The following is a 23855-nucleotide window of genomic DNA, read 5'->3' on the forward strand; positions in this document are numbered from 1 at the left end:
CCACCACCTCGGGCCGGGCCAGCGTCACCTCTGCGCCCGTGTCCCAGTACCCAGTGACCTTCCTCCCATCCACTTCCAGGGAAACAATGCACTCTTTCCGGAGGGGCAGCCCCGCGCCCACCCGGTAAACCAAAAACCCGGAACCGGGAGCATCCATAGGTGGTATGTTGCCAACCCCCCTTTCCTGGGAACGTAGCCCCTCCTCCGATTGGGTTTTTACCCAGTCCACCCTCTGCGGGTTGGGTCTGCTTGGTCTGTCCCTGAGCTTGGGGCACTGGGCCCGTATGTGACCTCGTTGGCCACAGCGATAGCAGCCCATATCTCGTGGGTCCCCTTGAGTGGGTCGGAGGGACCTGCTGCTGGATGTTCCCCTTTTGGGGGGGTTCTCCATAGGCCCCCTTTGGGAGGTCCCATGATGACTCTCTCTCTGCGTTGAGGCAGGCCTGCTCCTTCGAGACTCCTCCCTGCCATCCCCTGCCCGACTGTCCACAAATTGGTCGGCCAGCTGGCCTGCATGCTGCGGGTTCTCCGGCTTCTGGTCCATCAACCACAGCCTCAGGTCGGACGGGCACTGCTCGTACAGGTGCTCCAGTATAAATAGGTCAAGCAGGTCCTCTTTAGTTTGGGCCCCAGCTGTCCACTTGCGAGCATACCCCTGCGCCCGGTTGACCAGTTGTAGGTATGTAACCTCACGGGTTTTACGCTGGCTCCGGAACTTTTTCCAGTACATCTCAGGAGTCAGCCCAAACTCGCGGAGCAGGGCCTGTTTGAACAGTTCGTAGTCCCCTGCCTCCGCCCCTTTCAGTCGGCTGTACACCTCCACGGCTGTGGAGTCCAGTAAGGGGGTGAGAACTGCAATCCTGTCTGCAGGGTCAACCCTGTGCAGCTCGCAGGCATTCTCAAAAGCCGTCAGGAAGGTATCTATGTCCTCCCCCTCCTTACGCCGGGGCAGCAAGTGCTTATCAAAGCTCTTTGTAGGCTTGGGTCCCCCCTCACTCACCGCAGCCGGGGCCTCACTGCTCCTCAGCCGGGCCAGGTCCAGCTCATGTTTACGCTGTTTCTCCTTCTCCTCCCACTCACGCTGGCGCTGGTTCTCCTCATGTTTACGCTGGTTCTCCTCATGTTCACGCTGTTTTGCCTTCTCCTCCAGCTCATGTTCACGTTGTTTCGCCTTCTCCTCCAGCTCTCGCCTCTTTAACTCGAGCTCCTCCCGTCTCAGCTCCCTTTCATATTCCAGCCGCATCCGCTCCACGGATGCTGAGCGTTGCCGGGAGGATCCCCTGCTGGGGGGTGAGCTTCGCCGTGGGGCTCCCCTGCTGGCCGGGGGTGTCACGGTGCCCTCGGTATACACTGGGCTCCTCCCCGCCCTTCCTCTACGCCTAGGAAGGGGGGGTCTCGGGAAGCCCTCGTCTGCCGGCTGACCACTCCCAGCGGGGACAGTCACTGGTGCCTGCGCTGCATCTGCTCGGCTGCTTCCCTCAGAGACAGGGCTCCGTTCATTCATGCGGTCTCCCTGCTCCAGCTGGGAAATCAGCTGGTCCTTGCTGAGCCTCCCTGGGTGCAGCCCCCTCTGCTTGCACAGCTCCAGCAGGTCACACTTGCGCCGCTTGGCATACATCTTCCTGCTGGCCACTCACAGGCCGGGGTGCTCGCCGCTCCCCACGGTTTCCAGGGGACCCCTAGTGCACCAGCCCTTCTTGAGGTCACCACCTCTCTGCCAGGGTCGAGCTGCAGACTCCTCCGCCCCTGGGACCGCTCGCTGCAATCCCCCGGGGGACCCTGTTACTGCAAAGTCCTTCTCACTGGGCACACACTCCCAGGGCTTAATCACCCCTTCGTTTTACTGCTCCCCAGTCACTTACTGCAGGAAGCGCCGTCCACGGGGTGCAGTATCTCCCACCACTGCCACCAGTTGTCACGGAGTGTGGGGAGTCCGGTCCTGCACCCCTCTTCCTGGGACCCACAGTGACTCTCAGCCAGCCAGTAAAACAGAAGGTTTATTGGACAACAGGAACACAGGTTACAGCAGAGCTTGCAGGCACAGTCAGGACCCCTCCACCGAGTCCTTCTGGGCTTTCAGGGTGCTTAGATCCTAGCTAGGATACCCTGAATTCCGCCCACACAGCCCCAAGCCCAAACTCAAACTGCTTCCCTCCTGCCACTCCCTTCCTTTGTCCCCTTCCCGGGCAAAGGTGTTTGACCTTTCCCCTCCCTTACCTAGCTCAGGTTACAGGCTCTGGCATCGTCCATCTCCTAAAGTCCTCCCCTGCTCTCCCACTCCCCACACAGACAGTCCCTACTGCATCACACTGGGTTAGCTAGAACCTTGGTCTGAGCCCGCCTGTGACTGGTTGAGCGAGGAAGGTCTGTTCCACATACAGATTCTCCAGTGATGGAGGGAGACTGCCAGCATGTACACTTCCATATAATGCACCTCTCTGGGCTTCTCTTGAGTTCAGACAAGTCCCTCTACAGCTGCCATTGTCCTCCCTGGATCTCAGTGGCTTGGTGATGAGCAGCAAGACCAGCTCCTTCTCTGCCATGACAGTCTTTAGTTCAGTGTCCCACCAGCAGCAGTAGACAGCCTGGAGCATCCACACTTGCCCCAGGCTCGTGCTCCAGCCATCCCACCAGAGCCAGTCTCCAGTCTCTGTCCCTGACGCTGGTCACTGTCAGAGAGTTTCCTTTCTTTTCCCTCGTTGTGTCACTAAAGCACCAGGATGGATTCTTTGAAACCGAGTAGCTGCAGGTCCCCTAAGCCACCTCCTGCCTCTCATGACCTGGTCTTGGTCTGGAGGAGAACAAGGGAGGGATTTGTAGCAAGTCATTGATCGCTGTGCTGGAAAACGAGCAAAGGACCCATCTGGGGTCACCCTGAGGAGAAAGGACCCTAAGCCGCATTTCTAGTCCCTCTTGAGATGAGCCCTCAGAGTCCCACCAGGCCCCAGATTCACGGGCTTGCACGCCTAGTGCTCATCATGCTCGCCAGCTATGATTAGTGCAGTGAATCTCCCTAAGCACTATCCATCGCACAAGAAGGGGATGCATCATTTACTACTCCCCTGAAGTAAACCAAGATCAGGCTCCAGGCTATCTGGGAGTGATTAAGTGGAAGTCCTTTAGCACCCATCTGTTATCTCTTAATTAAAGTTTCTCGCTAATTATTTTTCCTTGTCAGAAGAGCCAAGCTACTGACTCGAGGGATTTACCAAAGTGCAGCAAACGAAACAAGGCTTCACTGACTGCAGTTCTTCATTAACGAACAAATTAAACCTGGAACGGTCCATATCTCTGGCTCCATCTACAGCACTCCATTACGTCTGTTTCCGTACAAAGATAGATTTGGTTTGAAATCACTCCTGGAGGAACTGGCTCCCTTTGCATGAAATTCCTCCGCCCTCAAGGGAAGGTTTCTGTTGGCAACTGAGGCTGGGTGGGGACAAAGTGCAGCAGAAGAGAGCGAAGGTGCTGACAGCAGGAATTAAACCCTCTGCTCCATTCCAGGCACACATGAGAGGGGGCTCATGCCCCAGCCTGGCCTTGTGCTTGTTTTCTCTGTGCTGTAACATGCAACTGTGACAAAGTGGGAATGTTCCTAATGTGGTCTTTGTATACTGAGTGGGGAGTATTGACCTGGGAAGGTTGCAGGGCAGTTTCACCGGGACTATCTGCATTGGGAATGGGAGACTTTCCTTGAGGGAGGATGCCTGAGCAGGTAAGATGAGAACCCAGGAAGGGGGTTGGAGGCCAGGTGACACCTCTGCCCGGGAAACTGGACAAAGCCTGTGGGAGGAGCCAGGGGGAGGCTAAGTAAGATAGCTAGAGGGAGTTTCAGTTTGGAGCTGGCTGGGAGAATGGAGGGGAGCCCAGATGGGGCTCTGGCCTCCCCCACCTCCCCCAAGATGGACCTAACTGGGAGGGTCTTATTGTCTGTACCTGCAAGACCTGTCTGGGACTGTGTTCCAGTCGTCTAAATAAACCTTCTGCTTTACTGGCTGGCTGAGAGTCACGGTGAATCACAGGAAGCCGGGGGTGCAGGGCCTTGTCTCCCCCAGCTCCGTGACAGCAACTTGGCATGATTACTGGTCTGGAGGAAAGCAGGGCTGGTGTAGATAGGGGCCCCGGCCAGTCAGGGCTGTGGGGAGAGGGGCCCAGGAGCGAAATCAATAGGGGTGCTAGAGGACAGGGCTGGGTGCCCCTGCAGAAGGGAGTGCTGCAAGGCAGTGTGGAAATGCAGTGGCCGAGCCAGGAGGGGACCCAGGACGGGGCCCACTGGCAATCTGTACAGTTGGCCCAGGATTAGATTAGCCGAGGGGGCTGCAGGGTGGGATTGCAGAGCTGAGGGAAGAGCCGGGGACTGGAGTAACAGTGGGGCTGCAGGTCAGGAGAGCTGAGTAGGGAAGCCTGCCGAGTTTGCAACACTAATCAGCTCAGGTGGGAATAACCACCTTTCTCCCAGCAGATATCGCCTCCTCGTGTTTACTGCAGTCTTCCCCAGCCTCGTCCCTGTCCCCCCCACCCCCCGGGGGGGAGCAGGGGCTGTTGCTATTTTTGTGTTGTGGTGTTGATCTAGTTTAGTGTGAAAGTCACAGGGTTCTGAGCAGGGCCGTCCTTAGGCATAGGCAGAATAGGCAGCCGCGTAGGGCCTCACTCTGCCTGGGGGCACCACTCTGCAGCCAGCCCAGACAGTGTAGAAGCAGGGCTGCTGGGTCCTAGAGAGAGCCGAATGCAGCACAGTCTGAGGAATGGGATTGGCTGCTGGGGTCTCTGGGAAGGGGAGGGGGTGGAGGTTGGCAAAGGAACTCACCTGTGAGTGTGACTCTTTCCCCCTGGCTGAGGTCAGGTGAGGCAGGCTCTGCGGCTCTGGAACCAGTATCCTTCGTTGTCCCCCATAACATCCATTCTTCTCCCCCCCTGCCCCAAGGAGCACCCCCTCCTTTCTCCCTCCTCCCCAGGAGCACCCCTCTCTCTCTCCTCCCTCCCCTCCGTCAGGGCTGGGCTGGGTGAGGTGCTGGGGGGTAGGTGGGGGGGAGGAGGCTGGCTGCCTGCTGAGGAATGAAAGTGAAAGTAACTCACTTCCTGGGCAGGCAGCCAGAATTGGAATGTCACACAGGGCTTGGCTGGGGTTAGTCAGATGTGTGAAAAATCAGGATAGGGGATTGGGGTACAGTGATCAGATATCCCTATTTTATAGGGACAGTCCCAATGTTGGGGTCTTTTTCTTATACAGGCTCCTTTTACCCCCCCACCCCCACCCATCCCTGTCCTGATTTTTCACACTTTCTGTCTGGTCACTCTAGGTGGGGGTAATTGGTGCCTATATAAGACAAAGCCCCAAATATCGGGACTGGCCCTATAAAATCAGGACATCTGGATCTATCACCCTAGCTGGGGAGCACCTCTCCCCCGGGCTGGCAGCTGCCAGCGATCCATCTCATCCGGAGGGAGCTGCACAGGGCAGGATGAGCTGCTGTGGCTCCATGGGTGACCTCTCCCTGAGATCAGATGCTGTGCTAACTTCACCATGGTCCATAAGGCTGGTGGTGGTGCCCATTGGCGTGTGATTGGACCTGAGAGTTTGCTGCTGCTGTTGCCACTCTGCACCCCCAGAGGTGGATTTTGGGGTCCTGCAGTTTTCCACCTATCTCCTCCTCTACTGCAGCTGTTGGACCAGCAAGCTGAGGGGTGAGCCAAGCATGAAAGCAGTACAGTGTTGCCATTTAGATTGTCATTTAACAACTTTGTTTGCCAAAAATTCTTGCTAACAATCCTGAATCCAATTTCAATATTTAAAAAAAAAATAAATCAATATCTTAGCCAAAAACAGAAAATTAAGTTGTTGACAATTATTAGTGACAGGTTTGGTTTGAGCAGGGAGTGGGCCAGTTTTCATCAGAGAAACAAAAAATGTTGACTGACCTTCCTATAGCCTGTTACTCCTGATAAGAGCCCTCCAACAACTGTAATATGCTCATCTCATTACTAGTGTATAAAGCAGGGGTCGGCAACCTACGGCACACGTGCCAAAGGTGGCAGTGAGCTGAGTTTTGATGGTATGCAGCAGCAGGCTGAGCGGCTCAGCCCATCACTGCTCTGGGGTTCCGGCTGCTGCCCTATTGCCAGCTGGGATACCAGCCGTCGGCCCCACTCAGCACCTGCTGCTGGCCTGGGGACCCCCAAGGAGCCCCAGGCTGGCAGTGGGCTGAGCAGGCCAGCTGAACCACTCAACCTGCTGTCAGCCTGGGGTTCCATTCACTCAGCCGGCAGCGGGCTGAGTGGGCTGGTGGCGGGCTGAGCAGGGCCGGTGGGGGGTTGAGTGGCTCAGTCTGCTGCCAGTCTGGGGTGCCAGCAGCACTCAGCCTACTGCTACTCCGGGGTTCCGGCTGCCGGCCCCTTGCCAGTCAGGAGCTCAGCCGCCGGCCCCACTCTGCCTCCTGCCAGCCTGGGTGAGCAGAATCCCAGGCTGGTAGCGGGCTGAGGGGGGGTTGGCAGCCGGGATCCTGGCTGGCAGGAGTTGGTGGTCAGAACCCCAGATCAGCAGCGGGCTGAGCAGGGCCTGGGATCCTTGTCTAGGGTTCCAGCCACCAGCCCGCTGCCGGTCTGGGGTTTCATTTACTCAGCTGGCAGTGGCCTGAGCAGGACCGGTGGTCAAGACCTCAGATAATAACAATAGTTTATTTATATAATATAGACATAGAGAGAAACCTTCTACAAACATTAAAATGTATTATTGGCACAAGAAACCTTAAATTACAGTGAACTTGGCACACCGCTTCTGAAAGGTTGCCGACCCCTGATATAGAGTGACCATATGTTGTACTAAGATTCTCCTGCTTTTTTTTTCCCTTGTGAGTCAGTATAACTTTTGCCAGCCCAGAAGTTGGTCAGCCAATGTTTTATGTTTTCACAATGTTTTCTCCAACTTTCATAAAGTAAATACATAGTTAATAAGGCCAGGGACACTTCTTTGTGAAGAATCTGTACAGCAGATCATGCCCATAGACGATCCAGAAAAGAAATTTGAGGTTGAATTTTTTAATGTTGTGATGGATAAAGCAGTGTCTGCTGTTGATGAAAGATTTAATACCTTGCAAGTACACCATGAACAGTTTGGATTTTTGTATGACATAACTAAATTCAACGAAATAGGAAAACAAGAGCAACTAATGACAAAGTGCAAGAATCTAGAGAGCCTCCTGAAGCACGGTGATAGTTTTGATTTAAATGGACTTGAATTGTACGAAGAATTGAGTACACTGTCATCAATGTTGCCACATGCAAAATCAGTGATGGACATTGTACAGTTTATTCATGCCCGCAAACCTGTTGACATATATCCTAATGTGGGCATTGCCACTCGTATTCTACTGACAATTCCTGTAACAGTAGCATCAGGAGAACGGAGTTTCTCAAAACTAAAGCTCATTAAAAACTATCTCCGCTCTACAATGAGTCAGGAACGCTTGACTGGTCTTGCTGTTCTTGCGATCGAACAAGACACGACTTTGTCTTTGTCATATGATGACATTATTACTGATTTTGCAGCCAAAAAAGCCAGAAAGATTGCTTTTAATTAAAAACAAATCTTTGTTTCAATACCTCTTCATATAAATTTCCAATAAAATTTTGATAAATTAAAAAATATATATTATTTGCATCATTCTGTCATATCAGAATTTTTTCTATAGTGCTGCTTCTTTAGTGCTAGTCCATCAGCATTACAGTGTGCTTAATTAAGTTAAACTGGTTTTAATAATGTGAATGTGGCAAGTTTTCCAATAATGTAAGCTTATGTTTGTGTTGCTAAGAGCAGATCAGGCACAGGGGCACCAGTTTAATAATCTCGCCTAGGGCACCATAAATCCTAAGGCCGGTCCTGGTTCTGAGCCCTTCTGCCTGAAGTGCTCTGCACACCCCCACCCGGCACGGTGCGGATACGAAATGTATTCTATACGAATAGACTCACGGGGATCTAATTCGCCACCTAGACGGTTGCTGGTGGCTGGACAGACCCAGTTGGGAGAGAGATGCACGTCCAGTGGCTGGGGTGAAGGCCTGTGAATCACGAGGCTTGGATTCAATTCTCAGTCCCGTCACTGACTCCCTCTGCGACCTCTGGGCAAACTCACTTGTCTGCTCTGTGCCTCAGTTTGCCCATGTGTAAAATGGGGCCAAAGATACTGAGCCACCTCAAGCAAAAGGCTTTGAAACCTACTGATGAGGAAGCTGCTATTAGCAATATTGAAGGATGCCTGTCTGTAAACAGTGCCTCCTCCTCCCCCCCACCCCCAATTCCACAAGCAGCAAATCCACCTTGTGTGTGGGCAGAAGGGGGTGCACATTGCAGTGAGAATAGTTGGGTCAAGTCAGCCTGTAAATTGCTGTGGCAGCCTGCCGGAGTTGAGGAATGAATGCCGGTAATTTGCTCGCAAGGGAGCCTTGCACAATGAGCCCCATTCAGCGGGCTGGAGCAGCCACTTCCACCAGGAATGTAAAAAATCTCCCCTTCTTTTCTGCTTTGTGTTTGGAGAACCCCTGGGGCGAATCGGGAGAGCCCCCGGAGCGGGTCTGCAGCGGGCGTGTGTTGGCTGAGCTCTGGTCACATCGGTGGGGCTGGGCCCATCTGCACTGAGTCAGGAGCTGGCCCCCAGGGATTTCTGCGAGCAGCCACGCTACCCGGTCGAGCGTGAGAGGCATGGAAAGGTGTGCTGGCTGGTGGGGGGAGCATTTCACATGGGACAGGCAGCAAACATGGGGAGCTGTGACTCTCCTTTGCTTCTGGGGCAGTGGAAAGCAGCGTGGCACGCAAGTGGAGGAAAGGCAGAGGGGGCTTGGAATAAGGGCCCATTTAGCCTCTTCAGGATTCAGTCTTCCTGGAGCTAGGCCCCCTGGCAGGTCCATACAGGCTGCCTGTGTGCCCCCCTCCTCCTGCGTCGGTGGCAGAAGATCCTTGCTGCCTCCTCTGCATGGTGCAGGGTGTCTCCATCACGGTGGAGGTGCTGTGGGTGCCCAGATTGCCCCGTGGAGGAGGCCCACCCGTCTCAGGAGATGGGGCTCAGAGCTGGAATGCCCTACCTGGGACAGGGTTTCCACAGCTGGGATCTTCCCCGAGGGGAGTGAGGAGGGCTCTTCGCTGCCCCTCGCCTGGTTGGGAGATGGCATGTCTGATAGAAACATCGCTGGCCCTTTGGCAGAGATCAGGGCGGTGCAGGGTGACTGACATCCCCCAGCCCTCTCCAGTCTGTCTGAAACCCACGCGGGGGTGGCTGAGCGCCGGTCAGCAGGCCTGGCACTTGGGCCTTTGCTGGCCTGGAAGCTGGTCAAGACCAAGCCAGCTAAAGCAGTGGAGACCCAAGCACTGCTCGGGCAAAGCAATGCGCCTGTGGAAGCGCATGCAACCAGCCGGCCCGCACACATCCCGGGTGTGACGCGCGTGGGGGTGCTCAGCCATGGATCCTGGTCTGTACCCCAAAATCTAGGGCATGCAAGAGTCATTCAAAAAGAGAGTGGTAATTTCAGTGTAGGGGCCCCGGCTGAGTGGGGGCAACCTGGAACAGGTAAAATGGCCTCCCATAGGCCCCACCTCCCAAACCGCTTCAGCTTGTCCCTTCGCTAGTGTCTGGGTACGTCTGCACTACAGGATAATTTTGAATTAACTGAAACCGGTTTTATTAAACAGATATTATAAAATCGATTGCACGCGGCCACACTAGGCACATTAATTCGGCGGTGTGCGTCCGTGTCCGAGGCTAGCATTGATTTCTGGAGCGTTGCACTGTGGGTAGCTATCACGATAACTAGCTGGCCAATAACTTTGATTTGCGGCCACACTTACCCTAAATCGATATGTTAATATCAATTTTAGCGTTACTCCTCTCGTTGGGGAGGAGTACAGAAATCGATTTAAAGAGCCCTTTAAATCGATATAAAGTGCATTGTAGTATGGACGGGTACAGCGTTAAATCGATTTAACGCTGTTAAAATCGGTTTAACTGCTTAGTGTGGACCAGGCCTCTGTCGCTGAAGAGCTGCTTTCATCTGCTCCTCCACGTGCTCACAAAGGTATTTAGCCGTAGGTGGCATCCCAGGTCTCCTGTTGCTTTGTGCAACTATCATGCTCTATAAAACCGCCCACACAGCCCGTCACCGAGTGGCTCCGCAGCCTCAACTCTTGGTCCTCCCCTGGAGTGGGGCAGGGCGGCTTAACGCCTGCCTCTGATCAATCGCTTGTTACCCTGCCCTTCGCTGAGCCTCGCTGCGGGGGCTCTGCGTGCCAGCATGCGGGGGGCGGGGGGAGACGTGGGCTGTGGGTCTGTTTAGCTCCATCCCTGCCTGCGGATGTCCCCCCCACCCCCCGTTGGCCGGGATGGGGCCGTCGCGCTAGCAGGGAGCAGTCCTGGGATGCAGGAGAATGCTGCACTTGTGCCTAGTCCCGGCCCAACTCTGGCCCTTCGGCCAAGGTCACTAGGAGAGGTGACCTCAGTATTGGCAGTGCCCCAGACTCCAGGGAAAACCCTGAATGCTGCATCAGAAGCACTTGGCGACCCCCCCAGGGCCACCGCGCTGCGCGTAAAGAACATTGGTCTGGTTTTCTCCCCCACCCCAGGACCAAAGACGGCCCTGTCCTGGTTTCTCTCCTGTCTCACATCCCCTGAGGCTCTGGGTTGAAAGGGGCTTCCCAGGCCTCCATGCGAGTCAATGCAAACAAACAAGGCTCAATGGTCTGACGTGCTGGGGCTGCAAAATAGTCCCAAATCCGATGGAGACATTTTCCCCGATGCCGCATCCTTCTGTTCACACTGCCCTAGGGTACACCAGTGAAAGTGGGGCTGCAGTGCCGGTGGGTGTATCCCCGCTCGTCTAGCTGGTGCAGCTAACAGTAGCAAACGTGGTGGCACAGCCTGCTGGGCACGATGGGTTTGTACTTGGCTTGCCCGTGCTGCCAGGTCTTCATTGTTTCAGCTACCCAGGCTAGCGCTAGCACGGCTGTGCCTGCCTGTGCTCCAGTCACACGTTGATTTGGGGTGTAGATGGGCCCTTAGCAACAAGAGACAACTGCTGTCACCTGGCAGATGATCAGCAACTTCCATCTCTGGGTACTAACATGGCTCCTTTCCCGCAGTAGTTGAGCCCCTGACAGTCACCAGTGGCTTTCACCCTCTCCTCACTGGGCTGCGGGTGAGTTTACCTCCGTTGTGTAGAGGGGCCAAGGCACAGGAGAGGCAGTCACTCCCCCATGGTCACACAAGGAATATGGGACAGAGTCAGGAATTCAGCCCAGGTCTCCCAACTCCCTGTCCCTCCCAGTGGTCCCAAAGAGGGGTTCTGGAAGGAATTGGATCAGTCCCTGGAGGACAGGTCCATCAATGGCAATTAACCAAGATGTTCAGGGATGCCCCATGCTCTGCGTGTCCCTAAGCCTCTGAGTGCCAGAAGCCAGGAGTGGAAGATGGGGCGGATCACTCCATAACTCCCCCCAAGCTCTGGTACGTGTCACTGTCAGAGACAGGGTCCTGGGCCGGATGGGCCATTGGGGAACCCCGGCATGGCAGCTCTGATGCTCTTATATTTGTTTGCTGGCAATCTCAGAAGAATAAGCCAGGACTGGCAAACTCCAGAAACTGGCTCCCCCCTGAGCACGGCTGGGGAGCCCCCGGAGTGGCTGCTTGCATGGGAGCTGCGTGCTTCTGCTGTCCATGCTGTACTTGTTCTGCAGCTAAAGAGAGGCCGTCGGTCTCTGAGCTGCGTCAGTCTGGTGCTGTGTGAATGTAAACGCGCTCCACGCACGCCGTGGACTGCACCTGGCAGCCGAGGCGCTGGCTTGGAACACCAAGGCTTGACATCCAGCGCTGCTCCGTGCAATGAGCCTGGTCACGCTCAGAGAGGCTGGCTCTGGGTTTATCCCTCTGCCTCGTAAAAGCTGATCCTGCTCAAAGTCCCCTTTCCGGGCTAGCAGCTCTGCTCCTCGCCGATGAGTGTGCTAAGCGGCCCTGCGGCATGCTGAACCTCTGGCTCTGCTCCCGCGGGCGCCTCTGGAACACAGGCAGAGAGACGAGCATGTGGTTTGCTGGATTTCTCCCTGGTATGTAGAGCGTAATGGGCCTTAAATCATCGCCCTGGGAAGAGAGCGCCACTTGCCGAGACAATGCGCCGCACGGCTAGGAACAGCTCCCTAATCCCTCCCTGCTGCTGGAGCATTGGCGGCTGGCAGCCAGCCTGGGACAGCCATTCATTTATGGGCAAATAGGAACACAACTTCAGAATCCTCCTCTTCCCGTCGCCCTGCAGCCACAGACATGCTCTCAGCCGCTGTCTGGAGGGTGACAGAGAAGGAACCCGTTAGCCGCTCCGTCAGCACCCTCTGCTTCCTCTACCTCCCTCTGGGGACCAGCAGGTGGGGAAGCTTTCAAAGTCAACAGGCTCAGCACCTTCCCCCTTGGGGACTCCTTCAGCCTCCTCACTGACAGGATCCCTCCCCTGCCTCAGGCTGTAATAACACTTGTGTTTCTCGCACATCCCTCCTCTCAAAGGATCCCCAGGCCTTGAACAGGGTGCACCTGCCCTGCTTCGGTGGCCTTTGTGGGGTCAAACCCAGCAGTCGCCGTACGGGCAACACAACAGAAGAGGCTTGAGGGGAGCAAAGGATAACGGCTTTGTTCAAAGCTCCCAGGGGGATTTACGGGAGCAGGAGTCTGAGTAAGATACTGGAGCTCACCTCCTGGATGGATCAATGGAGCAGTCTCCAGCCAAACCTTTCTGTTGTCTCTTTCATTTGGTGGTGCGCCCATCACTGGGGTACCTAAGCACCTCCAAGGCCATTTGGGAATCCATTTTAGCTTGCCAGGCTGGCCAAAGGAAAGCGTCCTGAGGCAGGAGCACTAAGGTGGAACCTGAAGGTGAAGCAGGATGAGTGTAAGACGCCTAGGCTGGCCTTTCAGGAATTGCTCAGGGCACAGAAACACGAACCGTGATGCCCTGTGGTCCGTGTCTCTACCTTTCAGGATCAGGAGGAAGCCCCAGTAGGGTGACGGGAGCTCCCAGGGTCTCAGCAGGGGGCGGTGTTGAGAACCACGTTGATGGGAGCACCCAATGAAGTCACCAAGTTCTCCTCTGGACAAAAAAAAAAAGCCACCTACAGGCAGCAGCTACTTTGGCCCATCCAAAGTGTCCAATCAGAGCAGTTTCCTGTTGGTCCATCCTCTGCTCCGGCCTGTTTGTATGGCAATCCTTTCCCCTCCCAGAAGCCGTATCAACAGTTATTTGAGTTCAAGCCAGTCCCGTTTATTCTCTACTTTCTTCCAACACCAGTTGTGCCCGGCATGTGCCAGCAGTCGCGGCCTCCCTGAAATGACCTGCCGCCCTGTGACGATGCTGTTCCGGTGGGACCCAACTGAGAGTGCCAATTCAGGACCAATTGTTCAAACAGGGCAGTCACAGCCTAAGGGTGGAGTTTTTCTACCTCTAAGGCAAACCAAACCAGCTAGACAAAAATGACTTCGGTTTCACCCCACTGGCTAACGACAAGTCACACAAGCAATTTCCTTAGACACTCCAGTCTCCCAGTATCACCACCAGTGCCACTCATCCTGGGGATGAATGGTTATGAAAACCAACACCCCAATAAAAGAAAACGGTTCTCTCGATCCCAAAGGACCAAGCCGCAGACCCAGGTCAATATACACATCAGATCTTACCCACAAATCACGCTGTTGCCAATCCTTTAGAATCTAAAATCTAAAGGTTTATTCATAAAGGGAAAAAGGTAGAGATGAGAGCTAGAATTGGTTAAATGGAATCAATTACATACAGTGATGGCAAAGTTCTTAGTTCAGGCTTGTAGCAGTGATGGAGTAAACTGCAGGTTCAAATCAAGTCTCTGGAGTACATCCACAGCTGGGATGGGTCATCAGTCCTTTGTTCAGAGCTTCAGTTTGTAGCAAAGTCCCTCCAGAGGTAAGAAACAGGACTGAAGACCAGATGGAGATGAGGCATCAGCCTTATATAGGCTTTTCCAGGTGTAAGAACCTCTTTGTTCTTACTGTGGAAAATTACAGCAAAATGGAGTCTGCAGTCACATGGGCAAGTCCCTGCACACCCTGCTGAGTTACAAGGTGTATCTGCCTCCTCTCAATGGGTCAATTGTGTAGCTGATGGTCCTTAATGGCCCATCAAGCAGGCTAGGCAGAGCTAACACCAACTTGTCTGGGGTGTCACCCAGAACTACAGCACCAATTTGAAATACAGACAGTATAGAGCCAATACTCATAACTTCAACTACAAAATGATACATACTTATAGACAGCATAATCATAACCAGTAACCCATAACCTGGTCTTAGACACCTTATATGATCCCCTTTACATAAGATTTAGTGCCACTACAGGACCTTGGTTGCAACCATGTTCTATATGGTCCCAGTTTATATCAATAATGTCACACACCCCCTTTGGGACAGGACGATTCCAACCCCACAGAGCGGCACGCTGGGCAAGGAGCGGGTGGCTCGGCACCTCTGCACTCTCCCCACAGCGCTGCTTGGGACCTGGCTGCTATCAGAGACATTTCCAAGGGCACGTAGGGCCGGTTTCAGTACTAACCTCATGCTCTGCCCCCACATGAGCACTGAATCTCCCCTCACAGGATAATACACACAGGATTTGCATACAGTCCCCATATACACACAGACACTCACATCCCGTGTACGCAAATATTCACAGCTGGCCACCCACAGCCCTCCATCTGGAATGGCCCCCCGGGGGCACGCTGTGTCCCTCGTGGGTGAGCTTTGCACCAAAGTGCAGTGATCACCTGTGCCTCTGTAAAGGCTGCTCTGCAGAAGGAAGGCCACAGTGCATGGCCGGAGGCCATTCTGCAGCCCTGTGTGCTGCCCAGCCTTCCTCCAGGACGCAGCGGGTACGAACACACTGCAAACATCAAAAACCCAGCTGTGAGGCTCAGAGACTGGGTCTACAGACGTGGGCTTGCGTTACAGCACTAAAAATAATCACCATTCCTGCTCGGGGGACCCGGCGAGAGAGAGGGTCACAGAGCCTGGGCTCCAGCTCAAGCAGGAATGTCTGCACATCTAGTTTTCGCGCCGTAGTGCAAGCCCCGTGAGTCGGCCTCTGTTGACCCGAGCTCTGAGGCTCGTTTCTATGGGGGTTTTGTTGCTGTGCCAGCGTACCCAGAGACCTGGGCAGCGTGGACTGGTGACCACGCAGGGTGAGTCCCTGTGTTGGTCCGGTCCTGGTCCGTGATTAGGGCCCCTAGGCACTACAGCAGTACGAATAATGAAGAAGAATCATCCCAGTGCTGACCTGGCGGTTTGATTCTCCTGCTTGTCACACTCCGGTGCGTTCTCCGGTCAGGCTCCTCGTCAGCGGCATCGGACGTGGCGCCTGTGCGCCAGTCAGTCTCGTTCCAAAAGCAGCATTAGAGGTGGAAGAGGAGGGAGCGAGAGGGGTGGGTTGGGAGATGGCCTCTCGCCTTCACCAACGTGGGTTTGCAGCCCAGCTCAGGCGTGCAATCCAGTGCCGATCGCAGTGCCTGCCCAAGAGGAGTGCACGCTCCTAGTGAGAACTGAGGATGGCTGGAAATGCTGCTGGGGAAGGGGTAGGAACACTGTGGTGGCGGGGGCTGCAGGTCAGGGTTGAGGAACGCCAGTGGAGTTGAATATGGGGAGCCCAGGGCTGGAATAACAGCCGTGCTGCAGATCAGGGTGGAGGGATGTTGGCAGAGCTGTGTGTAGGGCACCCAGAGCTGGGTTAGTGTGTGTGTGTGTGGGGGGGTCAAGATCAAGGAGGTCTGGGTATAAAATTTTCCCTTTACTGCCCCTTCAGCCGTACCCCCACTTCCCACACATGCTGTCTGTCCCTTTGCGTTTCTGTGTCTAGCTGGATTTTGAGCTGTTTTGGAAGATTCCCAGGAATGGGGAGACCCGCATTCCTGGGCAAATTACACACCCAGTGTAATTGGCCAGCTGTGGACCCTGGAAGCCCTGAGGTCCCTGATTCCATGGGAGTGCACCTGGCAGGATGCCACAGACCCTCGAAGCCTTGGGGTTCCCAGCTCTGAGTCAGACTACATGGGGAGACTGGAAGCCCAGTCTGCTGAGGTGCTGCGAGCGTGGGAGCTGGGATTCCCAACTCCGTGTCAGCCCACCGGGCAGTGTGCCAAGGAGCCAGGCGGGTGAGCTGGCAGGAAACCAAGCGAGTTTCCAGTGGAAACGTTCCTGGCAGGCAGGATCCAAATGCTGCCTGGCTTCCGTTGAACCTTTGCTGAAACTGAACCGTCTCCACAAAACGTTTGAATGTTGAACCAGCAAACTCCACAGAAAGCATGTCCCATCTGAACTTTTCCAGCCAGCTTTACCACCTGGAAACAGAGTCTGACTGCCTGTGAATGAATGTTCCTTTGTGCGTAATCATGATCTTCCCTGTCCTAATGCCTGAGCTTTTCCCCTTGTTCATAACCATCCTGTACCACCAGCAACAATCATCCAGCCTCTCTCTTGGCGTGTTGCCTCTGCAGTGTTTGTCCCACCCTGAAGCTGTGGGCGTTACATCTCCCTCCCTCCCAGACACAGGGACCGACTGCTGCCCAACACAATGCCATTCTCGTCACTGCTGCCTGTGCCTGACGAGAGACAAATGACCTGGTAGAAACCCCGAACTCCCAATCTCTGTCACACCCTCTGGGTGCCCAGTAGCACCAGTCTCCCAGCAGAGGAGTACCAACCAGTAGAACAGGTTGGTGCTGTCGCTGGGGCAGAAGCAGCTGGGGACGATGGGCTGTGCCCCGCACCCTTTGGGAAAGGCTCTGTGGTCTGCAGAGGAAAAGCCCGAATGATTGTTAAAGCAGATGGCAAACAAAGGGAACTCCTTTGCCTACCTCACCCAGCTCAGCAGTAAGGAGGGACCCTTCTCCCGCTGAAGCTACCAGCCCAAGGTCCCCCAGGAGGCTGACAGGACTAGAGTAGATGGGGTTTGGATGCCGGGTCAGCGTCCAGCCTGCTAAGCCGTAGCGCTGAGGTGAGCCAGGCGAGCTCTCTCTGCCTTCGTAAGCCCTGCCGTGGGAAGTGGGGCTGACGAGGAGAGGGCTTGGCACTGAGCGGGAACTCTTCCCGCTGTAGATCTCCAAGCAGCTTACTGGAGTGTGCAGGCCCGTGTCAGTGCCAGTGCAGTGTAGGTGAGGAAGCTGAGGCATCAAGAAGGATTTAAAGGATGTGCTCGGAGCTGGGACTAGAACCCGTCAGGGCCTGGCTCTGGAGCTGTGCTCGGGTCATGCTGTGGGGTGACTTAACTCTCACACTTTCTTCAGGGTAGCTCCGGGGTGTGTGTGTCTCTCTCTCAGAGGCTCCACCATTTTCATGCCCCCAAGCACGGCTCACTTAGACATGCTTAGAGCTCACCTTGGGCTTCTCCTTCTGTCTCCTCAGACACCCACGTCCAGTACGAGCGGCTGGGCGCGGACGTGACCATGCAGTGCGGGGCGATGGACTGGGATGCAGCCGTGACCTGGACGGCCAACGGCACCGACATCGATGAGTCCCACTTCAACGGGTCGCGCCTGGTGCTGCGGAACGTCGACCTCACGCACAGCGGCCAGTACGCCTGCTACGAAGGTTCCTCGTGGCACCTCAAATACCAGACCTACCTGAAAGTGGGAAGTGAGTACGTCGTAGCGCGAGGTCCGGGCTCCTCCTTGGGGATAGACCGTGAGAGCTGCACGGCCTGTTCCCTTCAGAGCCCCCTCCTGATGTCAGCTCCCTGCTTATCTGTTCTGCACTGTACCCTGATAACACAACCCAGCACTGGGCATCTCCTCCCCACACCTGGCCCCCCCCTCACAGGGTAACTGATGCTTGGCTCACTTGTGCAAGGTGATGCTCTCCCATCCACGCCCACATGATGGTGCAGCCTGGAGGAATAATGGACTCACATCCGCCATTGTGGATTGAGGGAAGGGGGAGATTCTCCTAGCAATCGGCAAAGCGTGCTTAGCTCTAAGGGGCAATTCTGGCCGTGCTGCAGTGGGGCCGTCTCAGATGAGTGGCTGGAGCAAGGCATTAATGATCGTAGTTGCTGGGTGGGAGACTATGAGCGTGTGTTTGTACGCGACGGCACTAGAATTCACAGGACTCGGAGCATATAGGTAATGGCAGTTGTATTTCACAGGACGGGATGTGCGTGTAGGTGACAATATTGGCCAAGATTCCTGGGTTCAGGCCATCTAGCCCGGTGCATCATGGGTCTTTTCTCTAAACGCTTGTTACACCTTACTGGGTCCATCCAAGGGGCCAGCGGGGTGACAAATGATCTGCCATGAAAGGCGTCTTCAGCCTAACTAACCAGCCATGAATGGTGAACATCAATCCCGGAGCAGTCAGGTACCAGGGTGGCTCACCCCTGACAGGCCAGAGGGCTGGGGCTAGCCAGCCCTCACCACAGAGTGAGGCACACCTGGGTTCAATCAGGTAGTTCCCTAAAAGGGCAGCAGGTGGCTGCAGTGAAGGGGAAAGCCCAGGAAGCTATAGCAGAGTCCGCAGAGAGTGAGGAAAGGCTCCTGCAGGGAAGACCCTGAGAGTTGCTCCAGGCTAGGAGGCCTGGGAAAGGGAAGGAAAACCTTGGGTTCTGTGGACTTATGAGTGGACTGTTTGGGAGTTGGAGTTTTATTCACAGTTTCTTTTATATTAATAAACCCAGTCCTCAAGGAGAGATACTTTTGCGCAAGAAAAAGCCTTCCGGGAAGTTTTATTTGCGAGGTCCCAAAAGGGAAACTGAGGCAGGCTGCCTGGCATGTGACCCTGAGTCACAAGGGGGCGCATCAGAAGCAGCCAGCCCAGTCACCTGCCACCTGTGAAGTGTAACGCTGTGGCAGGATGATGCTGTATTAATCTACACACACCCCCGCGCACACATTTTAAACAGACATTATTCAGATTGTAAAGCGAGGGACACGCAAGTCAGGAAATGCCAGAATTCAGGTGTAATCTTAACTCTGTTCCCTCCTACGTATGCCTTAAGATCCGGTCATTGAGTCTTTTTTCCATGGGTGAAGAACGCTCAGTAGCTAGAGGGGCTGGTGTCCGGGGGAGAGGAGCAGATCAGATGAGAATCCTTGGTATGTGTGATGGGTAGGGACGAGGACAGGGTGTGGACCGAGGGCAGGAGGTCACGACGGATCTGTTCTTGTAGGAAGTCAGCAAGATGTTGTCCGGAGAGGGTGAGACCAAACCCAGCTAGGTACAAGTGGGGGATTGAAGGCAGCAAATAAGCCCTGGGGCTTTAGACCTGTGAGCCAGGGAGGCCAGCGGCTTCTGGCTGCAAGCAAAGAGCATGGCAGACAAAATGAGGAGAGAACCACTTCTTGTGGGCGAAGGGCCCCCGGAGGCACCTTATCAAGAGTTGCCGGTGACAGGGCAGCAAGAGGGTGGTTTGCTGGGGTGATCCAGGGCTGGGCAGAATTAGGAGAAGGAGAGGAAATCTACGGATGAGTCAGCAGATGGGGAGGAGGGGGCGGGAGGCGGCAGAGAAACCGTAGAGGGGCTGGATGGTGGATTGATGAGGCCTTGTGCAGTGGAGAGGCCAGAGTGGGTGCATCATTTAGTGGCAACCCTGTTGAGTAAGTGACTCTCGTTCAGGCTGGACTCACCCTTGGGGCCCGTTCTGTGCCCCCCTTCCCCCAGTTCAGAGCCTTTCTGGCTCCAGGGTGACTTTGGGGGGCATGACACCCAATGCCGTCCCTGTGCTGGGAGAGGCACTGACTCCCACCAGAAATCCTTCCTGTTGGAAACGGGGTTGGGAGCAGCTGAGCTCCGCACGCAGGGAAGGGGAAGCTGCAGTCCAGATCTGGGGGGAGGAAGAGGGGGCCTGGCTCAGCTTGTCGCCTCTGAAGGCTCCTTTCCAGCTGTGGCATAGTCGTGACTTTGCAATGGCTCTTACATCTGCTAAGCACCTCACTAATAATAATCCCCGTCAATCCACTTAGGGGCCCATGGGAATGGGTCGGCTTTAGAGCTGATATCCTGCTGGTTTCTATTAGCGCAGGATTTCACTCGCTCTGGGCTGCGGCAGGCTGGGGAGAGCTCGGACAGTACAGGGGCTGTAAGCTCAGCAGAGAGAACAGGAGATAAAGAAATAAGCGAATGCCCGATGTTGCTAATGTAATTAAATATGCAAGGAACTAATCAGGTGAGATGCTTTTTCTGGTAATTAATTTAATTGCCTGGATTTTAACTGGAAGCTCTCTCTGCAAGTTTTTCCTCCCCCTCTCACTCCATCACCCCCACCTCACTCACTTGCCTCTTCCTCTCGTGGAATTAATAACCTCAGTGCAGAGATGTGCTGCTGCAGAGGGGCATGTCCCTGAGTGGACAAGGACCCCTCCTTTCACCCAGGGTGAAAACAAGAATGACGCCGAGCTCAGAGCAGCTTTCCAGCCTGGATCTGGGCCGGGTAGAGGTGCCCCCGGCCCTGCCTGAAATCCCAGCTTAGCTCAGCATTGGGGTGCACCCTATGGAGGTTGGACTCAGAATTGGTGCCCTTGCTACGGGGCCAGGACAAGAGTTGACTGACAGCTTGGTGCTGGCATCTTCCCCACGTTCAGCAGGGCAGGGTTCCAAGGGAGGATGCAAATGGTCATAAGGCCCCATCCTCGGCTTCTGGGTTTGTGCCGCTGCAGCCCACCGGACCCTCCTCCTGCAAAGGGATCTCCCATTCTGGGGACAGGCAGAGTTATCGACCTCTTCAGTATCCTCTCATGTCGTTGGCTGGCCGTTAAAAAAAGAGCCGCTCAGGAACAGGTCCATGCCCACTGATCCTTTAAAGCCATGGCCTCTCCTTTGAGCGGGCCACGTGGAGCCACTTTTTGTGCACAGGAAATCCCGCCCCTGAAGGGATGATGTCAGTGCCCGGACGTCAAAGGTGCAGATTTAAATCTGCCTGACTTGTGTGACTGCCAGGCCCCATGTGGATCAAAGCAGCCACTCACTAATGGGAAGCGTGGATCCTTCTGGAATTGTCCATTATGGGCTTTCTTGTTCCTCCAGCTGAAGGCCCTGGCCAGGGTCCTAGATGAGGAATGGGACCGGATGGCCCCCTGGGTCAATTGTTTCAGGCTATGTCCCTCTTACTGTTTGCCCTGAGGGTTGGGCACTTGCCAGTCGGGCCCTCACTGAACTCATGTAGGGAAGGTCTTCGTGCACAGTGAACAGAACAGATTGCGCAGATATTGGAGAGTTACTAAGAGCTCTACTGTCCATAGGAAAACACAATATTTCTCCCTCCAGCTTAATCGCAAATTGCGTAACAGGCCTGACAATTTGAATTGTCAGGCCCAAGGTGGGGACTGTGACAGTTAGCAGCCCCCCTAACAGCTGGTAGCCTTATAATAGCTGGCAACCATTAGGAAAAATTGGATACCTCACAGACATAGTAGCCTGAGCTTTTGAACTGTCTTTCCTTATCAGTCTTGAGGCAGTTAAAGCTGGTCCTAAGCTGGTTTTTGCTGAGCAAATTGCAGAAGTGCAGGGTTTGCTAACCACCAATCAAATGCTAACACGACCAAAGCCTGTGTGTGTGTGTGTATAAAAAATTCTTAGTTTTTGTATGAAATAGAGTTTTTTATACCAAGGTACAAAGCTCTCCTTTCTTCTGCAAAATAAAGCAACCTTTCCTTATCCCTGTCTGGCTGTCATTGGCTCTCAGCTAGGCGGACCCAACATTTCGGTAACACCATGTACACCTAAGAGGCTGCACAGAGCTGTGCAATCAGGACCCTTGGCTGCTCTGGGTGCTCCCAGCGGCGTCCCACTGCCCGGGGGATTTGGGCTGCGTGAGCGAAGCCAGATGTGCTGAGGGATGGGGATGCGATGGGACTTTCCATCCAGGCAATTCTCTCCTGCAGCGCGCAGCTCTGTGCAATGAATCGTGCGGGGTCAGGAAAGGGGTGGAACCGGAGTGCCCCGGGGGAGCTGAGCCGTCCCAGACCAAGCTCCCGGCCGACCCGAAGAGCTCACGCTCCAAGTTAGGCGACGCAGGGCCCGAGGGCGGGGGAGTGGCTGGAACAGAGATGTGCTCTTGAGGTTTGGCACATGGCTCTCCTTTTTATAGTCTGTTATAAAAATAATTGTAACGGGCCAGAGAGGAGAGGCTAGTTAGAGGCAGAAGGCCGGCCAAGAGAGGAGAGCGAGGTGTCTGTGCAAATGGGACCAGGAAGGCCTCCCAGGCAACGTGGAAGGGGGACTTGAGTTAATGGCCATGGATTCCAGTAAAGGAGCTCCTAGGTCATCCGTACCCTGAAGGGAACCAATTTCTCCATCCCCAGACACATCTAGCTAGCTTGGGTCTAATCATGCACCCATGAGCACGCTCCCTCAGCCCCTAGGAGCTGCTGAGTCAGAGTCAGCGTCGCCCGCCATTCATCCTAGCCAGGGCGGCTTGCGTCGGCGTCCAGGTGGGAGAGTGCTCTAACCAGGTCTAGGGCTAGATCCCAGGTCAGCTCTCCATAGGCTGGGGCAGGAGCAGAGAGAAAAGCCGGGGGAAGCGGCAGAGTGAACGGGAGCAGGCGGGGAGTCAGCGTCAGCGTGCACCACCGCGTGGCACTGCAGCTGGCCGGGAGGAATCCATCGCTTTAGAAGCCCGTTAAGCGCATGTCTGCTCTTTGCTGGGGGATCTGTCGAGGGGGAGCAGCCAGCTCTGCTTGTACCATGTGTCCATAATTGCCTGCAGTGCAGGTGAGCGCCTGGCTCCGCATGGAATGGAATGCAGCGCGTTGGACTCTGCAGAGCGCCGGAGCTGGCAGGGGGCCACCCACCGGAGCTGGAGAGAAGGGCTCCATGCCGGACTCCTTTCCCAGCTGCCTGTCACTAAATGGCTGGCGAGATGAAGGGAAAAAACATGCGGTTTGACGGAAAACGACATGGAAAAACAACCAAATTAACAGAAAAACAAACAAACCCCAACCAGGGAGGGGAGGGGAAGACAGGCAAAGCAACAGAAACCACATGTGAGCACGGGGCCAGGATGGCCCATGTCTCTGTTCTCTGGCCTGATTAGCGGACAATCAAGCATTAGCCGCTAATAAATAACAACAACCCCCTGGTCCTCTGCCTTAGAAGTCGCTTTGCTCTTCAGCTGGGCTCCAGCTGCGGTTTGGGGCTGGGCTCCCCACTCCCTTCCCTTAAAAAAAAAAAAAGAAAGAGAAGGAAAAACATCTCCAGAAAACCACCAGGCTACCTACCCCTTCGACTACCTACCCCTTCGTGGGATGGATCCCTTGCCCAGCCGTGTCCTTGAACTCTTTGGGTGGCCAGATGGCAAGTGTGAAAAATCTGAGACTTTTTTTTTTCAGGGGTTGGGGGTATAATTGTGTATATAAGACAAAGCCCCTAATATCAGACATCTGGTCACCCTACTGCACTGCCCCAAGGGGTGGGAAGAGCTGATGAGGTGCTGCTGGTCACAGGAAATGTGTCCTTCACTCAGCTAGCAGGGACAGAGTGTTGCCCCCATCTTGCAGCTGTGAGAATGGGCAGCCGGCGGGAGGGGGGTGGTTGGCTCTTTGGAGTCAGTGCCAAGCCCAGTGCCCCGGTTCAGCATTGCGGGTGCTGTGCTGCAGGGAGAAGTGTGGGTGACTCGCTCCTAGGGTTGCCATCAGCCCAGGTTTTCCCAGGATCGACCCATTTTCCAAGTAGCCGCCACGAGAAATCTGCAAGTCTTCCTGGGACATTAAAAGTCCTGGGTTTTGTCAATTGCGTGATAATACATCGCTCTGCCAAGCCTGCTCAGAGACGGGGGGCAGTGCCCGCGTCCCAGCCAGACAGCACCGTGCACCGATGGGTGGCCAGGACTAGC

The 23855-nt window shown here is 54.9% G+C and overlaps 1 protein-coding gene across 5 annotated transcripts in view; it reads left to right on the forward strand.

Annotated features, from left to right (window-relative positions):
- The window catches only part of CNTFR (ciliary neurotrophic factor receptor), a 473976-nt gene that overhangs the window by 300335 nt on the left and 149786 nt on the right, over positions 1-23855 (forward strand). For all 5 annotated transcript variants that reach the window (XM_050943669.1, XM_050943673.1, XM_050943674.1 and 2 more), the window contains one exon: positions 17438-17668. In XM_050943669.1, the coding sequence (XP_050799626.1) occupies positions 17438-17668 (231 nt within the window). The remainder of the gene's footprint in view (positions 1-17437; positions 17669-23855) is intronic.

Source organism: Gopherus flavomarginatus, chromosome 3, assembly GCF_025201925.1.
Source record: "Gopherus flavomarginatus isolate rGopFla2 chromosome 3, rGopFla2.mat.asm, whole genome shotgun sequence".
Classification (NCBI taxonomy): Eukaryota; Metazoa; Chordata; order Testudines; family Testudinidae; genus Gopherus; species Gopherus flavomarginatus.